Source organism: Oreochromis niloticus, linkage group LG20, assembly GCF_001858045.2.
Source record: "Oreochromis niloticus isolate F11D_XX linkage group LG20, O_niloticus_UMD_NMBU, whole genome shotgun sequence".
Classification (NCBI taxonomy): Eukaryota; Metazoa; Chordata; class Actinopteri; order Cichliformes; family Cichlidae; genus Oreochromis; species Oreochromis niloticus.
Window position 1 is genome coordinate 11,696,381 of NC_031984.2, and position 22,595 is coordinate 11,718,975.

General features: G+C 38.0%; 2 protein-coding genes across 11 annotated transcripts in view; one reads left to right on the plus strand and one right to left on the minus strand.

Moving 5' to 3' along the window:
- Positions 1-15,260, plus strand: part of mitfb (melanocyte inducing transcription factor b) — a 29,221-nt gene extending 13,961 nt beyond the window's left edge. For 7 of the 10 annotated variants that reach the window (XM_013276058.2, XM_025901811.1, XM_013276040.3 and 4 more), the window contains exons 3-10: positions 7,744-7,959; positions 8,060-8,155; positions 8,426-8,543; positions 8,918-9,010; positions 9,107-9,163; positions 9,314-9,389; positions 10,282-10,429; positions 10,976-15,260. In XM_013276058.2, coding sequence (XP_013131512.1) covers positions 7,744-7,959; positions 8,060-8,155; positions 8,426-8,543; positions 8,918-9,010; positions 9,107-9,163; positions 9,314-9,389; positions 10,282-10,429; positions 10,976-11,371 — 1,200 coding nt within the window. In that variant the 3' untranslated portion in view covers positions 11,372-15,260. Of the gene's footprint in view, positions 1-3,018; positions 6,831-7,743; positions 7,960-8,059; positions 8,156-8,425; positions 8,544-8,917; positions 9,011-9,106; positions 9,164-9,313; positions 9,390-10,281; positions 10,430-10,975 lie in introns of those variants that run through there. The other 3 variants (XM_019350093.2, XM_013276044.3, XM_025901812.1) reach the window with 2 other exon arrangements.
- On the minus strand, positions 14,720-20,864 carry LOC100700795 (2-epi-5-epi-valiolone synthase). The gene is made up of 5 exons (XM_003438788.4): positions 20,619-20,864; positions 18,601-19,231; positions 17,256-17,489; positions 16,658-16,910; positions 14,720-16,539 (listed from the first exon to the last, which is right to left on the minus strand). The coding sequence occupies exons 1-5, from the start codon at positions 20,744-20,746 to the stop codon at positions 16,451-16,453; spliced, it is 1,335 nt and encodes a 444-aa protein (XP_003438836.1). The 5' UTR covers positions 20,747-20,864; the 3' UTR covers positions 14,720-16,450.
- Between the last annotated feature and the right edge of the window lie 1,731 nt (positions 20,865-22,595).

Below are 22,595 nucleotides of genomic sequence, written 5' to 3' on the forward strand. Positions count from 1 at the left end.
CCATTATGTTTGGCTAGTAATTTCAGCTGCGTGTATGCAAACAGCTTTTAGTCATAATTTTACCTACACATTTACTACATTTTAATTGCACTGTTTAATCTCAGAGTAGTACCGATGCTGATAAACTGTGATTTACCGAATAATCTTTGTTGAGTTAAATCCACCCACAACACTCTCTGCGATTTCATGGTTGCTTGCCCAGCCACACTTTCATCACCCTTGGATGTGTGTGGCATGGGCCAACAGTAAAGGACAAAAACAGTATAGCCATTGAAAACATTACCCTTCTCACACTGTATAAACATTACTTACTCTCTATAATCTGCAGCTCTTTGAAAGACTTAGGACGCCCCCTCCCCGAACCCTAACCTTGTGTACAATACATCAAGTTAGAGTCATTTTTCTGCTTTGGCGAGAGCTTACAGAAATTCTTCATTGACTGAAGTCCTCAAATGAAAAGGCCATTCCAGCTTGGTGCTGTTGAGCTGGGTTAACCTGCTCTCCTGTCTGTTGGTAGATTAGCAGAGTCCACACAAAGCTCAGGGGTACCAGGCAGAGCTGCTGGACCTCAAAAAGTGCAAACATTAAGCTCAGATGAGTTTATCTAAAGACTGATTGGACCCTTAATTAACCAAGTGACCTCTGACCTTTTTGGGAATAAGAAGGGGATCAGTTTGGGGATCAAGACAAAGGCGAGCACAGCCTTACCACACACCGAACGCTAATTCAGTGAAGAATGCTTGTAATTAGCCCCCAGCCCTTTCATTCCATGGAATATTTTAGAGAAAAAAAAAACACTGCTTTGAAATTTACGTAGGATAGTTTTCTTAAAGGGTTAAAAAAAATGATTTCTGATTTTTTTTTTTTTTTTTTTCCTTTTTCAAAGGATTTATGGCTCCACAAAAAGAACAAAGTACCCTGTACGATTTTTGTGGATTATATGACAGCTCGTGACCGATATACAAAAGAAAATACACAGAAGTACCACACAGATATTTCAGTTTGGTTTGGATTTCAGAACTGATTCAGCACACAATGACATGTAAAAAAATACCTTCAGTGTTCATTTCATGAAATTACAAGATAGCTTTAATAACATTTCTGTCCGCAGTAACCAACACTGATTAATCACTTTAATCTTGTTAGTTATTAGTATCTTTTTGCTCAATATGATTGTAGATGATGAGCAAATTAACGTGATCATAATGTCTGTTTTTGTTTGGTTGGAGTGGGTTTTTTTTGTTTTTAGCAGTTCCTGCTAATTTTAACCCAAGTTTTATACAAAAGACACAAGATTTTTATTTGGTGGTAATTTGGGCTTTTGCATGACAGCATTACAAAAGTACAGAGGAAAACCCATAAATTGCTGCTCACATTAGCATCACAGTTGCTGTCTGCAAATTCTGCAGGGCACATTAGCAGCTTAACTGTGAGACAAAGTGGCCTATTCTTCTAGTCTGCATAGCAAATGGGGGCAGTCTTGTTAATATATCCTGGTTGGACCATCATGGAATGCCTGTAGCATGCAAGTCAAAAAATACAAATCACTGTTTGTCATTCTGCACTAACCCTACGTCCTCTCTTAGTACAGCTGGATGCTTTGTGCTTGTTTCTGCAGTGTTTCTGACTCTTTGGGGGTTATGTTGCTTATGCCCTTGGGCCTGTTGGTGACTAAAAACGAGATGATAAACAACAAGCTTTCTTGTTTTCCATGGATACAGATGCCAAGAGTTAGAAGTTGATGCCACATTTCTAAACTGTATTTTGAAAAGACTGTTAAGTGAAGTTTGAATGCTGGCTGCTGGCACTAAGATCTCTCTATAATTCATTATTCTGCGTGCTGGGCCTTTACAGAAACTGAAAACCTAATGATTAATTGTAGATGTGTGCAATAGTACGTGATGAATCTGTTCTAAATCAATCATGAACATCACCACGATAAACTTCTTGCACGTAGTTTATATGCAGCAGCAGTCCTGTAGACGTTTGTCACTTTATGTATGTTCTGCGTTTCCACAAAGTGTGCCAGCTTTGTAAGCACACCATTAAAGGATCCTTTTTCCACCTTATAAACAAGTGATTTGTCACACCTAAAATTATTTCCATGTAACAACAGGAGCAGTATGTCTTGACAAGGTCGAGATGTTCCAGGCTGGGATCTGTGAGCCTTCAGGGGCTCCATTGAATTCACCCAAAGCAGTGAGATCATCTAATTATGTGTGATAATTTAGGAAATCCCTGAGGACAAAACAAGCTAGAAGAAGCCCCTGTGCTCATTTCAATGTAAAGACAGAACAAACAGATTTCAGCCTGCTAAACATGGCTTTGTCACAGATTGCCTAAATCTACTAGTTACATGTACTAGAATGAGATTCATTCTAAATTATCTCATTTTTATGTTTGCATTGTTGTTTGCATCATTCATTCATTCATTGGATACATTTTAGTGAAAAACAAAAGTCACCATTTCTTAAATTCCAGGTTTATATCTTAAAAAAGGCTCGTTCTTACGAGCAGTAGTCCGAATACACAAAATCTTCGGTTTACTTTCACATGGACAAAGAAAAGCAGCAAGTCCTTACATTCTTAGCTCCACTGCACTTGAGTCTAGAAACTACTGTCACCTCAAAATTGACTCAAATGACAAATAAAGTTATAAGAATAGATTCGTTTATTAGTTTATTTGTTTGTTTATTTTGTTTTTTATTTAAGATTAGCGTTTTCATTGATCGGCCAATCATTTTAGTTAACCCTAACCCTGCAGTGTGTAAATTTAGCACAAATGAATCAAGACTTTTACTCACTCAAAGCCAAGTGTTACATGTGCTGTATTAATGGGTGTATGAAGTTGTGCTTGTAGTTTTAATTGGGGCACCTTTATACTTTGTCTTGTGCACATAATGCCCTGAATGCCCTCTTTGTTTCTATATTAGAATTCTGTGTGTGTGTGTGTGTGTGTGTGTGTGTGTGTGTCTGAGAGAGAGAGAGAGGGTGGCATAGGCTTCCTACAGTAATCCCTTATACACTTTTTTTTGTTCTATCTTTAGACAGTGCGAGCTATCAGCTTTGGATGTGTTAAAATGCATGAGACAAGGACAGAGGATTAGTTAACACGTACATGGGTGTTTTTTTTAATAGTGTTAGGAAAAATCACAATCACACAATCACTGTTTTTTATAAAACAAATCTCTGTCTGCATGAAAATACAAAAACACTCTACTGCCAAGAGCTTGCCAAACTAACAGACGGTGATATAACCCTAACCCCAAAGCCTTGTTGGTGAATAAGCAGCACTGACACTGTGAGTTTTCTGTCTAAACATCAACACTGACAAACAGTGTTCATAAAAAGTTTCCCATGCAAGTTTTCTAAAGGATTAGTTTTTCAACTTAAACTTAAAAGCTGTGTCTGCACGTGGACACGAGGCCGAGAAGCCTAGAAAGGCCAAAAATACCCATGTACGTGTGGTTTGTTATACACACACACAAGACATGTGTCTTTGTGTGTATAACAAACAGTCTTTCTGTACGTTTATGCTTACAGCAGTGGCTTACAAGCTGAAGGTCTGGACCTCCCCAGAGGGCCAAAAGATAAATGTGAGAGGCTAAACGCTACAGGCTGGGAAAGAAAAGCTGTGGAGGAGAAAACATGTCTCATAATTGTATCTATGCTAAAAGGACTGGGCAAGTCATCTCAAACTGTAACGGAAATATTACAAAAATGAAAAACAGGGAGTTAAAAACAGAGTTTCAAGTATTAGAAATATTACTGTATATTAGCATATTTCTGTCCAATACGCCATCATCTGCCTGAAGACACTGAGGCAGCACGTTATAGCATGTTTTTAAGAGTGGGATTTAATACCAAATACCTTTACAAATTATCAAAAGGCATGATTTTAACCTTAAACTAGTCACATGTATCAGAAAGCAACCAAAACAGTTGCCATGATTTTAAAAAGTAGGGCTTTATTTTTTAAGCTGTAAATTTTGCATTCAGTGACTCTGACCAGCATTTCTGATTTCTCCTTTACTCAAAACATACGACTTTGAAAAAGAAGCAAAGACATCTCACTTTGTTCTCAGCACTTCCAAGTGTTGCAAAAAAAAACAACTGATAAGACTGAATAGAACATAAAAGAACCTGCCTGGTTAACAAAAACGAGAAAAGAAATGTGTTCAGAGGGTTTTATTTAATTGTTTTGGGAAATCTGACAAACATTAAAATAATTGTGCCACTATAAGTGTTTAAATACCGTTAAATTCATACAGGAAGCAGTATACAGTGTGGAGTTTCAGATCCATTCTTGATGTTTGGGGTTGATCAGATCTGAACTCAATTTTGGGATTGAAAAATAACTAAGATGTGGGACTTTTCAGAAAAATCACGCACTGTGTATGTTAATTACTACTTAAAAGATTTCTTCATTGTGCTTAGATAAGTATTAATAGGGTCTCCATTATGTAGGGGTTAAAACATTTGCCTAAGAAGCAGAAGATCACACGTTTAGGACCAGGAGAAGAAAGACATAAATCCCTGGGAGGAAGGGCACCTGGAAGGACATCAAAATCTGTGCCAAATCAAGTATGTGGATCCATCCACTGTGGCAACCCCCTGCAAATAAGTGAGCAGCTGATAGAAGCTGAGATAAGAGTTAATATGAATAAATAAGACACTAATTAACAAAAATTTGCAATGCCATTGTGCTATGGGGTATGTTGTAGATTATACTGTTTTTCCTATATACTGATTTTTTGTTTAAATTGAGATTGTTAACAGTAGTTTTAAAGCAAAATTATAAAAAACAAAAAACCCAAATACATCAAGTTGACACGTATTCAGAACATGTTTCTCTTTTTCAAAACTTTATGGGGCCTTTTTAAAATGTAGTAACAAAGGTTGTTGTTTCAGCATCAAAATGAAAAATTAAGAGCCTGTTCTAAAAACTGTGACTGACTTAGATCAGCCTGTGTCTTTGATAAATCCCATAGATAACAAGAATTCACTGTTTGCTTACACATTATGTATGCATGCATTGCAAATACTTGTGTTGCTCATTAATGGCACTTGATTAAGTTCAGTCCTTTATCAGGATCGGTGCCTCTGCAGTTTTAAAATGTCATAATTTCTTCATACAGATAAGTGAGTGGCTTAAAAACCAATTATGGATCCAATTTTATACATTTTCAGGTGACGTCATTTGCATAACAATACACCAATGGTGAAGGCAGTGTAAAGAATAAAGAATGTTGTTAGTGACCATCACTAATGAGTGTGATGTCGTTCTTGTTAATGAGTCATTGACTGACTGTAAATGTGCCCCCCTCTGTGGTGTCAGCTTTACAACCTGGTGGGGACAATTTACAGCCCGAGGTGATCTGAGTCTTAGCTGCAGGATATACAAAGTGTGACTAGATAATGTGACTCAGCTCTTGTAAGTAAAACGAGCTATAGTGTCAATTTTTAATAGTCAGTTGTAGAGGATGTTAATGTGGCTCACATGAGTATGCCCTGAAGAACAATGGTACATGAACATGGAAAAGAGGATCTGAAAGAGCTTCTGTTCTGGAAAGAAGAATTTGACAGTCACAGAGAGACAATAAGATTGATAACCTCACCTGACCTAATGGTTATACTCAGCTTTATTTACATACACCTGTAAAAGTGATTTAAGTCACTTTTACAGGTGTATGTTAATCAAACCAACTAGTCTGCTTTATTTTACATTTCAGAGTTTATTGAATTAAAATGTGTAAATCTTTAAATACTGAGAGGCATTTCTATTTATTTTCAGAACATACACACAAAATATATACATCATATATGATCTCTATGACAGTGCTAGGTAAAAACTGAGAACATTTATATTAGATTACAATAATCTGCATTCAGTGAGTGCATAGTTAATAAGAATACTGGTTATGCATTATAAGGCTGATCACGGGAATGCCCATAGTGTACAGAAAATACCAATGATTTTAAATAATAAAATATACATCTGGAACATTGCACACATGAATGACTATCACGCTTTTATTTGGAATCAGTTTCAACAGATGGGACTAAGTAATATCTATACTCTATAAGGCAGTCTCGACAACTAATTTTTATAACCTTTTGCTGTAATTGAAACTCTTGAGTGCAGTGTGCAAACTGAGGACGTTTTCACATAGGCAGAGGAAAATGCCAGGGGTAGCTTAGAGTTCATCTACAGCCCGTGGCCTCCTCAGGTCTGTTAATAAGCATAGACTTTTAAAGTTTATGCACAACAAATACTTTTTTTTTTTTTGGCTTATGATTCGCCTGTTGTTGTCAGTTAAAAACGTCATTTAGAGAAATGAGGAGATGCAAGCTGAAGACAGCTAAGGATGAAATAGATTTTATTCTTTGTGCTGTGTTAAACAGGGAGCACACGCCAAGCATCCACATGGGTTAACAAAGTGGATAGGGCAGAGTAAGCACCCCGGGCAAGATTCAGTAAAAGAGGTGCCCTTCCAAAACAAAGGCTCTAACTGTTTGCACCACATCCTGACATCAAGTGATACACCATAAAGTAATAAATACAGATTTTTACATAAAACAACACACATTTAAAAAGGCTCATTGTATTTGACAGAGATTTCCTGACATGCATAACTAATTAAGTTTCTTGCCTTTTAAAAGATGAGCTGGTGTGTCTGTCCTCCTATTAGCAGCCTTAGTCGTCTGGTGCAACCAAGAAGGAAGCAGCTAGAGCACTCCTCAGTTTAGAGTTGTTTTTTTTGTCTTTTTAAATCGGACATCTAAAACAGGAAATGATGCTTGAGATGCTTGGATATCAGCCTTGTGAGGTATGTTTAATAATGAATATAGATTCAAAGATAATGTGAGAGGTTAAATTGAAATTTCTCGTCTTAAACTGACACAAATGTGTCTTTGCCATTTATGATACTGCATTATGTATCTAAATTTAATCATAAACTATAGCGTCTACATTTTGCAGTCCTGAAACTGATTCATAATTGCATCAAACGTAAGCAAGCATAAGACGGGAAGGTTTAAATATAAACTTGGAAAGGCAAGGGGGATTGGAGCAGCTCTGCTCAATTTAAAATGTTACAGCCAGACAGACACTGCCTCTGAAGTTTGTTTATTTGCCTGCAGAAGCTTTTCTGGATCATTAATGCTGTGTGGGGATTAATGATCTACAGAAATCAAATTTATCCTTAAGCGGGGAGTGCAGAGATAGGAGCGTGTGCAATATTTGTTACTTAAAATATGTGGACTGTTACTGTGGAGCAGCAGAAAGTAGTCCAGTTGAAGAAAAATATGTGGAAAATGTTTACTCCTGAGACTTTGAGATAACAACTCTTGACAGTGTCTCAAAAGAAAAATGCATAATGCATCGTAGGATTTGAAGTCTCTGTCAAGTTGATTTTAATTTTATATTCTGTACTGTAAAATACAAAGAACAGACAACACTTTGAGCTATATTTAGAGTTGTTTTTAATAAAAGACAACTTTGAAACAGCACTTATAAAAAGCAGCGCTCATTTTGAAGTGAGCTTCCTTCTCTCGGTGCTATTTCATTGCTACTGTGACCAAGCTGCATATTTGCATAACTTCTCTTTCAGTAGTTGGAGCAGTTTGGTGGAGTCTCCTGCAACCATTAACACACCCATTAATCTTTACATCAGATATCCTACCTCTCACATATATATTCATTTTTCTTGGCATTTTCCTCACTCCTTTATCCACTCATAGGTTCAGACTCACCTGGAGAACCCAACCAAGTACCACATCCAGCGGTCCCAGCAGCAGCAGGTGAAGAGGTACCTGGGAAAGCTTGGTTCTCAGGCGTTGAGCTTGCCCTGCCCCAACCAGTCCTCTGACCACGGGGGCATGCCGCCAGGGCCGGGCAACAGTGCCCCTAACAGCCCTATGGCCTTATTGACCCTCAACTCTAACTGCGAGAAAGAGGTGAGGTCTCCATATACTTTAGACCGTTTTTTTAATTAATGATGCTTGGATATTAATTGATCAGTAATGCTGGACTTATTTGTACTTTGTCTGGTTTTAGATGGACGATGTAATTGATGACATTATTAGTCTGGAGTCCAGTTACAGCGATGATATCCTCGGCCTAATGGATCCAGGACTTCAGATGGCAAACACGGTATGTATGCTCATGATTTATCCACTTGTCAGTATATCCATACCAGCCAGTTTACAACATGACTGCATTTCATTTGATGTGTCTTGGGGTAAAACAGAAGCAAATTCCATGATGTCAGATTTCAACCTTGGTGTAATACTTTGGCCTTGTAATTTATCTCTGCTGTGCTGCGCTTCATACGTAACTGCCATTTGTTACACAAAATAATATGCATATATTACTTTTTCTCACAGTTTTAACTCTCAATTCTTTTAATTCTCAATTCCCCAGATCCCTGTGCCAGCTAACCTCATGGACATGTATGGCAATCAGGGTATGCCCCAACAAGGTCTGCCCATCAGCAACTCCTGCCCTGCCAACCTGCCAAACATCAAAAGGGAATACTCTGGTAAGCATGAAAATTACTCAGAGCTATAGAAATAAAAATAAATAAAGTACAGATGTTTAACTTGTGTCATTTAACAATATCTGTTCAGCTTCTGTATCACACGGGCGACAATAATTCTGTAACAACATATGATAATGTAAAGTTCTACTCTCCAGGCCTTTGCGCAGCTCATTATCTGTATCTCATTGTACAACTGTATAGTGACAATAAAGGCATTCTATTCTATTCTATATAGCATTTTGTATCTAGTCCAGCTTTTCTAATCCTCCTCTGTGTGGGGATGTTGACTTCACATGATTATGTCTTCTATTGTCTTGTATTGCATTTCAATTCTGTACATTGTGATAATGAAAACAACATTGTTACTCATATAGTTTCACAATCCCCGGCCATCATGCATATGCTGGACAAGTCAGGATCCTGTGGCAAATTTGACACCTATCAAAGGCCTGAAGGGTTCCCTGTGGGTACGTCTGATTATTTAGCTTTAAAATGTGGATGCTGCACATTTTGTATACGTGCTTTGTTTGGTTAGTCGATCAACCAAAATGGGTTTTTTTCAGAAGCAGAGGTAAGAGCCCTGGCAAAGGAGAGGCAGAAGAAGGACAACCACAATTTGAGTAAGTGAGAATACTTAAATGTGGTTTTGGTTGTCACTGGGTTAATTATCAAACTACATTTTTAAGTTCATTAGCAAATTCTTGTTAATATTTATATATTTATACTTATATTTCTAGTTATACTTCCCCCTTTCTGTTTTTGTTCTGCAGTCGAGAGAAGGCGGCGGTTTAACATCAATGATCGAATTAAGGAGTTGGGAACTTTAATTCCAAAATCAAATGACCCGTAAGTTACTTACTATATTCTTACATTAACTCTTCTAAAAATACATGTAATGGCAACCACAAACATCCAGCCAGTCTAATGCAAGATTAATAACCCAGTGTTCAAGATTAGTGGAGAGATTTGCTGCTTATGAAACAGCAAATGGAAATGATTTGTGTTTTAATTGCATTTTTCGAGCTGGTCATTCATTTATATGCAGTTTTTAGTTATACAGATCTTTTGATTTAGGCAAATGTTAAACTGTCAAATTCAGCTTTTAACCATATTCTTCTCTCATCGCTGTGCCCTTTGACCTCGCCTGTGGGCCTAAAAAGATCCCAGTTGCTTTTGTTATGTCTGTTCGGCCCTGGTTGTTTTGATTAAGTCCAGCTGGTTCCTCCACCCACACGCACAAATTCAAGATTCTCACCAGCAGACCTGGTTTAAATGAGTACACATTTATGAAAAAGTATGAAAAAGCAGGCACACATTTTCTTTCTAGCATTGCCAATTTTTATTAGTTGCCTGTAAGGTGTCAGTACCACTTCCAACTTGACCTAACTTAACCTTAACTGTACAAATGAAATCCTCAGGAGGGATGTTTTCCCATAAAGTTGACTAAAGATCAGTTTTTATTCCTGCAAAACATCTGCTGCAACATTCATGTTTTTTTCAGGGAGCTCAGGGTCATCCTTATGACTGCTTGTGACTCAGGCTACCTCTTGTGCATAAACATCTTGTGTAGTAACAATTTCTGCAAAGAACTCTATGACTTCTGCAAAGGTTCTGCTCCTTTTTCCTCAATCTTACTCTCTCCTGTTTCTTAATTGTTAACTGAACAGGCGTAAATTAGACTGTCTGCTGACATTTAAACGTTTGGATGTAAAAATAATGGTTCCTTTTTAAATATCAGAGACATGCGCTGGAACAAAGGCACTATCCTGAAGGCATCAGTGGACTACATCAGGAAGCTCCAGCGGGAACAGCAGAGGGCCAAGGAGCTGGAGAATCGTCAGAAGAAGCTTGAGCATGCCAACCGGCATCTGATGTTGAGAATACAGGTAAAAGCTTTGATGAAGACGAGAAAATTATATTATGTGTCATGTGTAGGGATTTCAGAGGAGAAGGAGAAAGAGAAGGAGAAAAACATCTATACTAATGTTGGAAGAAATGAATACACTTTTATGAGATATGCAAAGCTTAAGGGAAAGCGAGGAAAGGCACAGATTCACACTGCGAAGTTGCTAAGATCGTCATCTTGTAACAAATTGATCATAAGATGAGAGGAGTCTGAATCTGTGTGATTCCACTCAGCAGACATTGAGCTCTTTGTAGTTAATTAGAGTTGCACATCGGTGTATTAGAGGAGGAAAAAGAAAACCTTCTGCACGTTTTAAAGGGTAAATGACTCAGTCACAGATGGATATTTAAAAACCTTCACTTGGCAGTTTTGCTAACTATCTCCCACTCTGCTTTTTAGCAAAGAAAAGGCAATACTTTAACATTCATCCTCAAACCTCAAACTAGAAGATTAGGAATCCGATCAAAAAAAATGCTCACTAACCTAATGCCTAACCTGCGCGTTTGTGTCGCTCTCTGGCTTACAGGAATTAGAGATGCAGGCGCGGGCTCACGGTCTGGCCATTGCATCTTCAGCGCTCTGCTCTGCTGAAATTGGGGTACGGACCATCAAGCAAGAGCCTGCTCTGGAGGACTGTCACCAGGACCTGTACACACTCCATCCCCATCACCAACACCACCCCGCCTGCACTCCTGAAACACCCAGCAACCTCGAGCTAAACGAAGGCCACTCTAACTTCTCCGAGGGCCACTACGGCGTCCACAGTAAGTCGGGCTCCAAACTCAACGACATCCTCATGGAAGACACCTTATCACCGGTGAGGGGGGGCGACCCTTTGCTCTCATCCGTCTCCCCAGACACCTCAAAGGACAGCAGTCGCAAGAGCAGTGTAAGCATGGATGAGAATGAGCAGGGTTGTTAGCACCCCCTACTGGAACACTCCTCCCCTGCATTTTCAGCCCCTCCACCTACTGCTACAAGTCAGTGGCTAACACACTTTGAGCTGCTGGAAAAGCTTTCTTCTGTTTATTCTCCTTCCTCTGTTTGTTTTATTCCCCCTCTCCCCCACCTGTGTTTACATGTATTGAATCTTTTTCCAAATTGTTTGTTTGTTTTCTCGTGTTGTCTTTTCAAGCCCTTGACCCTGATTTCAAGGACTGATTTTTTTAAGTGTTTGCTTTAATCAATACTTTGATGACAATGAGTTACAAAAATAGAAGTTTTTATATTTAAAAAAAATATGCATTTATCTCTGGATAGAGGCTAGATTATCCTTTTTTTCTATTGATTCCAAAGAATCTAGGGAAATTATAAATCATGGTCAGAAATGTAGATATTTTGTGGTGAGATAAGCACTGCTTTTTAAATCAATAGCAATAATAGAAGGAAAAAAGATCTATTTATTACTATAGTGCTTTACACTCTGTGTGTCTTAGATTGAACTTGAATGTGCCAATGCCTTATTAAGATGTGTATACATCGTTGTCGTATTGCTATGCACGTGTTGGCTGTTAGAGTCTTTGTCAGTCTTCCAGTTGAAATTTCTTGCTTGACAAATATTAAATCATCTGTAGATTATATAAATACACACACGTGTGTAAACAAGATGTTATGAATACATTCCCCTTAAAGTTAATTTATTACATGGATTTTGAAAGAGCCAATATTAATAAATTAAAGCACATTTAAGAAATTAATAAATGAAAGCTAGAATCTCTCTTTTAAGATAATTACAATGAACTCATTACTTGAGAATAATTTTAGTCTTTTATTCAGTGTTATACATTCACCACACACTCTTTAACTACCCAGTGCCAATAACAGACACAGTGTGTTACCAGTACATTCCTCATTGCCAAAACTGCCAAAATACCCCCAAATTTGTCTGAAAACTAGTAGAATAAAAATAGGCTACAAATGGTCTGACAAGAAGCTGTTGTCACTTGATAGCTCTAAATACTATTAATTATAGAAATCTTTATTTATTTATTTTTTTGATCTAATAGACGTTAATCAATTATTGTAATGTGTATTTTTATCTTTAGTGATCAGACAGACATAACTGGTTGAACTTAGAGTATTCCAGCACAGACTCCATACTGTAGTACTACAGGCCTGTTAATCTCAGATTTTACAAATGTCCATTGATTTCCTAAATTATTCTTGTTGTTTTTTTGTTTTTTTTTGATATACCACGTCAGTGATATTTCACATTCAGGACATTTTTTTTCATGATGTGAACATTTATGTTGCCAAGGAGTATAAGGAGACTGCTTTGGGATTTTGTATGAAACGCGTGACATTGTCAAAACACTGGAATGACTTCTGATAATTGAAACCTGGTTTGTTTGCCTGTCTCTCTTTTAAATCCAAGCATAAACTAACTATTTCAAATGCATACAGAATCTTGTGAAAAGCTGTGGATTCTTGGATGGTTGTTGTATATTTCCACAGTTTGTTTTGAACAGTTCTAGCATGTTCCATAGGTATGCCTTTTTAATAACCACCTGCCATATACTACGAGCCCTGTTACAGCACAGCCTCCATTTTGTCAAACTATGCAATGGTTAAAGTTGTGCCTGTAAAGCAGCATCATGTCTTCAAAGGGTTTTCTATTTATGATTGAGTCTGAAATGGTGTCGAGGCAATTATCTTTTCATTTAAGTGCCTTAAACTTGTTTTGTTTTTTTTACCTGAAGATGAAAGAGAAGGAAAAAAAATGTTTTGTTGATGTTTATATTGGTGTGTGGAGCTTCATAGAGCGCTACAGTCTGTTAAAGAGCTACACTACAAGTCCCTCAAACAAAAGAACCACGAGTATTGTTATTATGGAACGCCAAAGTGTTCAACATTAATTAAGGAAGTAAATTAGGAAATAAGTAATTATAAATGCCGAGTAAAATGTATAAGTAATTAATAATTATATCCTGTCATAGTATTTGAATTAGTGTTCTGTATCATTAATCACTTAGTAATTACTTAGTATGTTGACTGACTTAGAAATCTATTGACTTCTTCAACCACTGAGACCACTGAAGTCATGGTAGCAGCAGGCTGAGCAGGGGATACCTGATGTCCTTTCCCCAGCAGAGCTTACCATTTTCTGCTTGGTAACACCAAGGTGTTTCCAGGCTTAATAAGATAAATAATCCCTGGTCTCCCCAAGGGTCTTCTCTCAAATGGGTGTACCCAGAAAACCTCCAAAGTGAAGCCCCCAGGAGGTATCGTAAGTAGATGTCCAAACCAACCCAACTGCGTCATTTCAACATCTCTGAGTTCCTTCCAGATATCCATGCTCCTCATCCTGTCTCTAAGGCTGAGCTCAGCCAACCATACTATACTTGCAAATACAGATCTACAGGTCTAATAAAGATCTGGTTGTTAACTACCAAAGTAACCTCTGTAAGTGCAATTGGCGAGCCTTCCTTCACGAGTGCCACCAGGTCCTTAGGTTGCCGCCGCAACAGGCACCAATGACCTTTTGAGCAGAGCTAATGCCAGCCACCTTTGCAATAGAGGCTTTGAATATGAACAAAAATGAGCTGCTGAGCCACTGATTCTTAAAGTGGGGAACCTGGATGATCAGGGTAATATATACAGTGAATATATTCACACGATTTCTGTAAGGAAAATAATCAAAGATGGCTGTCATGCTAACCTTCTAGAGTGTTTTTTTTTTCACTACCAAAAAACATTGCCCATCCCAGTCCTGCATTTACCTGAAAGTGTCGTTGTGCAGTGCTACAGCTTCACAAAGCCAGTAATGACGCTGTAGACTAATAGTGTTATTATAATTGACTTATTTATATACCTATGATTAATATTCAAATACTATATATATATTTATGTAGTACCGAACACTTTGGAACTCCATATTTTGTAGCTCTTCATTTTATTTTTTTAAATGAAATTTTACACTGAAGGCAGTGTTTCTTAGGTTTCTAGGTGACAACTTTGAATGTAGGTCTCAGTAATAACTGCCAAATTGTGTGCCAACATGAAGGCAATACATTTCTACAAAGACACAACCTGCAAAGCAAAGCCACCTTTCTTAGTGGTGTTTAACCTCTTTTGTTATAAGCAATATATGGATCATGACCCAAAGGTTATATGTAAAATGCAAATAAGTAGACGGTTAGAGTTCACTCTTGTATGTGGAAAGAACATTGTAGAGAATATAACTCAAGAGCTCAGCTATCTTACAGTGTTGCTATCCAATGAGGACGCTAACTATGAAATCCAGGTTCTTGAACAAGCTGAGAAGTGAACCTTGAGTTAATATGTTGGTTTGTTTGGGTTTTTTGTCATTGATGAAGCTTCGGTGGACTGTAGATTGTTTCTTATGGTGACACAGGTCCAGGGACTGATTCGAAACAGTACAACACCCGCATACCTGTAACATGGATCTGTGGCTAAACGTAGAACAGATAAATCAAATAACCCTAAAATGTGACTGTAAGGAAGGATATAAACATTACACTATGTGGTGGCAGTTACATAAAGCTGTCACTTAACTCGTTTCTCATAATGACTCTCTGAGCTGTAAATTGTTATGGCATGTTATGGATAAACCACTAATGAAAAACTATGGTATGTTAGCTCAATTTAGGCCTTGTCTTCTAATTGTCATTCCTGTGGTTCATACAAACAAAGTTCTCTGCTGATGTTGCTACCGTTCTTATTGTTACAGTTTATAAGAGATGAATGTAGCAGTAGTTACTGTACCCACTGGTTTCAGATTAGTGAGCTCAAACTCGATGGTACTCAATGTGGAAACTATCTTGTGAGAAATATTAAAAGTTTTATTTGAATGTTGTTGGAGTTTGCCTTTATTTCCCTCTCGATTTTAATTAGAATGATTTTAGAGGCAATTTGAAACTCACATAAACAAACATATTTGGTTTGTGTTCAGTTTTACTCATTTACTTAATTTACAAAGATTCAGTCATTTAGAATGCTACACTTTAAATTAAAAGGGATAAACACAGTAAGTTTAGTTAAACATGTATGTTTTTTATAAGATAAAGTCCTCTTCTATATATACAAAAATTATTGCATTGCTTTTGATATTTTCCTTTTTTTATTATTCTGCCAACTGCTTTTTGTAGCTATTGCATTATATTATGGTGTGTTGTAAACCATTAACTAAAGAGTTGAATGACCAGACGGCCTGCTGAGTTCAAAATGAGCATCAGAATGGGGAACAGGGGCAATTTAAGTGATTTTGAACATGGCATGGTTGTTGGTGCTGGAAGACCTGGTCTGAGTATTTTAGAAATGACTAATCTGCTGGACACACCTGTGTCTAGGGTTTACAGAGAATGGTCTGAAAAAGAGAAAATGACCAGTGAAAAGCAGTGAAATTGCCTTTTTGACGCCAGAGGTCAGAGGAGAATAGCCAGACTGCTCTGAGCTGATAGGAAGGCAAAAGTAACCCAAATATAACTTGTTACACCAGGTGCCACTGTTGTCAGCTAAAAGCTGGAAACTGAGGCTACAATACAGACAGACTTACCAAAGTTACATAATAGAAAAATAGAAAAACATTCCCTGATCTAATCTTGTGTTTAGCCGTGACACTCGGGTGGTAGGGTCACAATTTGGTGTACAAAACATAAAAGCATGGATCCACCCTTCCTTGTATCAACAGTTCAGGCTGGTGTAATGATGTGGGGGATATTTTCTTGGCACACGTTGGGTCTCTTAGTACCAGCTGAGCACTGTTTAAATACTACAGTCTGTTGTTGCTGCCCATGTCCATCCCTTTAGGATCTTTTGATGTCTGCCTCCAGTAAGATAACGCACCATGTGACCAAGCTTAAATCAGCTCAAACTGGTTTCTTGAACATGGCAATGAGTTCACTGTACTCAGTGGCCTCCACAATCACAAGATCTCAGTCCTGTAACCCTCCTTTGGGGATGTGGTAGACATGCAATTGAGGAATCAGCAGCAATTGTGTATCTATATCATGTCTGTATTGTCCATATTGTCATGTAAAATTCATTTGTCTCCTGATGAAGAAAGCTCATCAGTCCATTTCTTGTGGGCTTGGCAAAGAATTCCATCACCAATCATACCGTGAAAGATTTCTGCAAAATAAGAAGAAAAAATAAACATGCTAATGAGCATGCTTTATGTAACAGAGAGAGTGTAACTTGTAATGTCAATTGATTGTTGAAAGACAAGTTTTACTGTATATTATTTTACCTGCAGTTCCCAGTCCTGTGGGAAGAGGCATCCTCAGAGAGCTAGCAGAGTGCTTCAGACGCTCCTTAAGGGATTTCTGCACCAGCTCCAGAGTGCAGTCCTGGTGCCACACAGGAAGCTCCAGACTCAGCATGCATTGGATAATACGATTCTTCTCATCTACTGTGAGAAGTCCCTTTTGGACGGCCACATATACCATGAAGGACATATCGATGTTGACTGCCTCTCCGTGAAGCAGTGCTGGCAATATTCTCTGTGCAAAACATGGAGGTTACACTTAATTATGTGCAGATAATCTCCAAAAAGTAACTGCTAATAAAATAACATCTAAATGAGGTTACTCTGTAATAATAAATCACATTTAAAGTGAACCTATTATGCTTTTCTTTTTCGTCTCTTGGGCTGCTATATGCAAACCCTTAAATAAGGATTATTTTGAGCTGTGAGTTTTGCAAAGCTACTATAAAAGAGTCCAAGAGTAGAAGATATTGAGCTGGAAATTAACATAGTAGGTCCCCTTTAATGAGTAAATTCATACTCTTAAATATTGCTACAATATTGTTATAGAATATTGTTACAATAGAAAATACTTCTTGACCATTTCTAACTCTGGGCTGATGAGGTGACCAAAATCCACCAGCCTGTCCAGATCATCCTCCCACAAGTTAGGAGCCAGTTCCTCAAGCATGGTTTCTATAGCGATGCGGATGGTGGCTGTGGCGCTGTCTTCCTGTTCAGGACTGGTCTCGCAAACCTGCAGTTTGGTATGCAGCAGTTTCCTGCCCTCAGTCTCCATCAACTCAAACAGGCCCCGGTGCTTCATCAGAGCCATCTAAAGTGTATCAGTAGAATAACACTTAATAGCTGGCAATAAGTGAAAGAGAAGACATACACTCTATTCTAAACTGGAATATCTAATAATAAACAATCACATGCATTGCATTGTTGTACTGTGGAAAAATGAATTTCAAAGATTCCCTCCAGACAGGTCTAATAGATCTAAAAGTATGCAATATACATACCAGATAAGTATCAGAATGTGTGAACCTGTGCACTCCTTTAACTCAGTTTTGAAATAAGCATGAAGAAATCTTACCCCTGCAGTGAGCTGCACATACCATATCTGTCTGCACAGCATTGTGTGAGCTCCTTTGAGTGAAGGAACAACAAACAAAGCACATTTTTTGGGTGGAGGGTGTCTTTAGTTTTTTCTTTTGCAAGCTTCACAGCACACGGTGATAGACAGACACTAGAAACTATGAGAAGTTTCAAGTTTAAAAGGAGCTGGCTTTCAGCAGCATGGACACTTAAAGTTGTCTTATTAGGGATATTTTAACATGTAGCAGCTTGAATCTAGGTTTTTGTGAGTAAGTAAATGCAGTAAACACTTCTGTGGTTAAAACGTGGTTAAAACGTGGTTAGTTGCAATTACCCAAATGTCAAAACATGCAACTATGACGCTTGAATCAGCTTTGTGTATTCTGTGTCCAGATGAGAAAACAGTAGTATGCATTTTTGATGAGCAAAAAAAAATTCAAAATAATATCAAAACACAAAATCAGTGGGAAAAAAATGAATTTAGCATTGTCTCTTAAGAACAAGCACCATTTTCATTTCCAATATTGACAACAAACTTGCAGGAAGGGAAGTATCAGCTGTCTTATTGATACATTTCAGTGCTTTTTGGAATACTGTAGAAGTTGTACACAACTATTATCTTGTTTGCAAATAGTATGGATCTTGTTCTCGCCAGTTATTACTTCCTGCCCACAAAATATTAAAAGTCTGACACCAAAGAAGATCAACAACAATGGCTTGAACAATAAGATCATTCTACTGTGAGCTGCAAGCAAATTACACACATTTAGGAGTTAATGGGCTGATACATGCAAGACCATCAGGAAACTCATTCTCTCGATCAGTCATCATGCAGCGACCAGCACCTTTAACATCTCTGCCATCCCATTAGAGATCTGACGTGGTGGGAGAGTTTGGAAGAATGAGCAGTCTAAGAATGCTGCCACTGGTGGGACATAACTTCCCAGCTTGTTTTTCCCGCCGGCAAAGTTGACTCCTGTTTTTGCCCCTACACTGGCATCAATATAGGAAAGTAAAGTGGTCGGCACTCGAATATACGGGGTCCTTCGGCGATAGAGAGATGCCGCCAAGCCCACCACATCCAGACAAACTCCTCCGCCGATGGCTACGATTGGCTCGGAGCGTCTGTCGATACCAAACTCATGAACTTCCTCCAGGATCTTGGTCACTAACTCCATACACTTGTTTTCTTCAGTGGTGGGCAGAGGGAGAATCTTGCAAACGACTCCTCTGGCTTTGAAGTACTGAGAAACCTGGGAGCCATACAGCTTGTTGACATTTTCATCAAGGACAACAAATCGCTTCAGTGGTTTGCAGTTACTTAAGGTGTGTTTAAGTTCCTCTTCTCCTAAGTGACCCCAGAGCAGGGTGTCATTCGTGGGATCCAGTATGTTTTTGCACTGAATAACTCTGTAGGTGAACACAACAGGGCTGACCACTGTCCAGGAAACCCCATGTTCTGACTTGTTCTCATAGCTAGAGATAATTTCACAATAAAGTAGAAAAAAGAAGGGAAAAACATTTAATCGTCTCCATTCAAAACACCTGCTAGAATACTACCCTATAACTTCCATTCAATACAAATTTAGGCTTCTACCTCACTTTATGTGGGTAAATACTGTTATTTTCTTGACTTATTTTGTTTGAAACCTAAAGTTAAATTTTGTATAAAAGCTTCCCATTGACCATGTGTAACACTGCATATTAACACAATAATAATCACCATTCTGCAAATGAATGCTTTTATTATTAAATCATTTAAAAGTCAGAAGTTTTGACTTCTAGTTGCCCTACGAAGCAGTATATTACTTGAAGTACTATCCCAGTGACAGGTGGGAATAATGCACAAAGAAATATCTCAACGTGCAACTATAACTGCAAAATATTTACATTTTACAAAGTGCCCCAACTCCTTTAGAATTGAGATTGTGCCACAAAAAGCAAAGGATTTAAATAATGCAGGACTAAAAAGACTTTGGAAAATAGCTTTGTAAATGTTTTATGATGAAGGAAATGCATACAAGACCCAAATAGATTAGACCTCAAACATACACCCACTGATGAGTAAGACCGAATGTAAATGTGGCTTTATTTATGAAAAAACTCCAAGCACTTTTTGTTTTGCAAATGTTTTCGTCTGTGTTAACAAGAACCTTTAATGCAGCACTTTGACAAGTCGGTATTGTTACATTTACTCTTAAAAACTAACTCAATAAACAACTATCAAAGCTGCTTTTTCTAGAGCTGCTTTTGTTATTGCCTATAATAATTACTCTCTAACCTACTTCATTAGCGCTAAAATCTGGTTTGACCAGCTTTAATTGTAAATGATAACACAATCCAGCTACTCTTTGATTCTGACTGATAAGGTGCTGCATTCTGGTTGGTGTAATGATGTGTTATAACATTATTATAAATGAGACTCATCTACTTCAATGTGGTCTGAACAGCAACAGAAAAACGAAGAACTATTGCATGTGAAAACAGAAAAACCTCTTTAAAATTTTGAGCTTGTAGTGTTGAGAAAATATCATTTCAGGGCCTTAAAAGGTCTTCTTCCACCACCGCTGTACATATTTTACATGGGTGAGCTTAAAATAGAAAGGCATTTCACTGCTCCATGGAGAATGCTAATCAGCATATAGTCAAAGAGTATAAATAGTGAGCATACAGCATGACCGATGAGCACGAATATCTTTGAAATTATTATTTTTTTTAAAAGATCTGAGCAAAGCAACGTTTTTTGGTTTGTAAAACAACCTGATTAAATTTATTTGCCAATATAAATTTGGCAAGTGCCCTTAACTTGCCTGCTTCTATTGCACGTCACTGAGATATCAATAACTTTCCATTCTATACTTACATTTTAGCATCTGATAACTTTCCCTCTGCCAGCTGGAACTGGTCACTTTGTCGAATCCATGTTCCCTTCACTTGAACAAGATTAAACTCAGTTTTTTGTGAACAACTGGAGTTGTTATTTGAAATCATGTTCCCAGAGTCCCAGGCTGCCAAGTGTCTTCAGCCTACTGTCTTTATTCATGCTAATGGCATACAGGGTGTCAGTGTAGAGGACATTACTCAACATAGCGTAAACCCCCACCCTACACTCCTGCATGCTGGACTGAGTCTCATGTTGGCATTTGGTTACTCGACTGCGGGTGGGCATGGGATCAACTGAGAGCTATTTTATTATTTTATTATTCTAACCAACTCTATTTTGGGGGGAGAAAGCAGTTAAGAACTTGATAAATGTGATGACTCTAAAGAATGTTTGTGTCCACAAGTCTGCAAGTCAGAAATTCAAGGCAAGAGAGAGGTTTTTAGCACGCCTCATACATTTACATACCCAGCTTTGTAAGTTCTCCTGTATCCTGGCAGGCACCACAGTAGTTACAGTCCATTTGTTTGAAACTGCCCCCCTCCTCCTGCTGGTCCCTCCTCTGGATGGCATGATATATTTGTGTATGGGAAAATCGTGGCTCAGACATGTAACCTGTAGCAGAATAATTACCTCATGGAAATGACAATGGAGACAGGCAAACATAAATGCTCCAAAGCCACCTGTTGGAGATGAAAAAGTAAAATTGCACGGTAGGAAATTACACCCTTTGAAAGTTGTTTCTACTGCATATCTCACCACAAACCATTGCCCCAATTACAATTTTAATAATTAACAACAGTTTCAAGCTGTTTAATTACAGCAACCATTCTTCCTTTAGTGCTACATAATAACTCTAGTGTCAGGCAGGTATGAATCATCAGAAAAAAAAAGACTGCTGCTGCTGAACTTGTCAGAACACGGGGAAAAGCTGGATCCACCCCTTTTCCTGCCACCCAGGGAATTACAGGAATATCAAACAGTGTCCAACTTTTCTCCAAACTGGTGCCAGATTACATATCCCACTCACCAACTTGCCCAACTTCTTTCCTCAAAGACCGCCCATCACAGGTGTGTTTCCTTTCGAGAAAGGATGATATAAACAACAGAGGAAAGGTTTTTAATGCACAAACAATACAACTGTAAAACCATTAATGGGTTTTACAATCTACTAGCGAAGTTATTCTATGAGGCAGTTTGAAATATTCAAAGCACCGGGGAGGTGCCAGTTAAAGTATATAATAGAGAACAATTGCTCAGTAGGCCTTCAACAAGCAACAGTTCATTTGCACTCTGTAATTTGGCTCTACTTGCTGGGTTGAGTAGGTGATTAGGAACACTCTATATACTGTGCAGAGTCAAAATACTCCTTTTGCCACATCATTCAGTTTTAATGTCCTCACTTTATTGTAGCTGTTACCAACATCAAGTATTTAAACAATAGTATTTACCCAAACTGGACATGACGTGACCCTACCCCTCTTTTTCTTGAGAGTTCACAGGAGTATTATTAAGGAGTTGGCATTTTGTGAAAACAAAAATGCAAAGCACCGTTTCAGTAATGGCACAAGGGGCTCTATAACAAAGCTGCATGCTGTTCTTGTTAAAGGTGATTACCCATATGTGCTGGTATTAATTCAACCAGTGGTTTAATCTGTAGTATCTTCATCTGCAGGCCCTCTAAGTTTGAGCACAGCATACATCATAATGCACACACACACCTTGTGACGACACTCTTGATCCATCAGTAACTTCTAATGAAGAAGCAGAACTACAAATCTGCGATGGCATACGGCACCAGACATCAGTTACAGTATTACGTCAACGGAAGGTCAACAAAAGCCACTAATCTAACCCCTTTATTTATTAAGTAAAGACAGACCAGACTTGCATAAAATGCTCTTTTATGCAACATTTATTATCTTGCCTCAACCAGTGTTTCTAACACTACATTGGTTT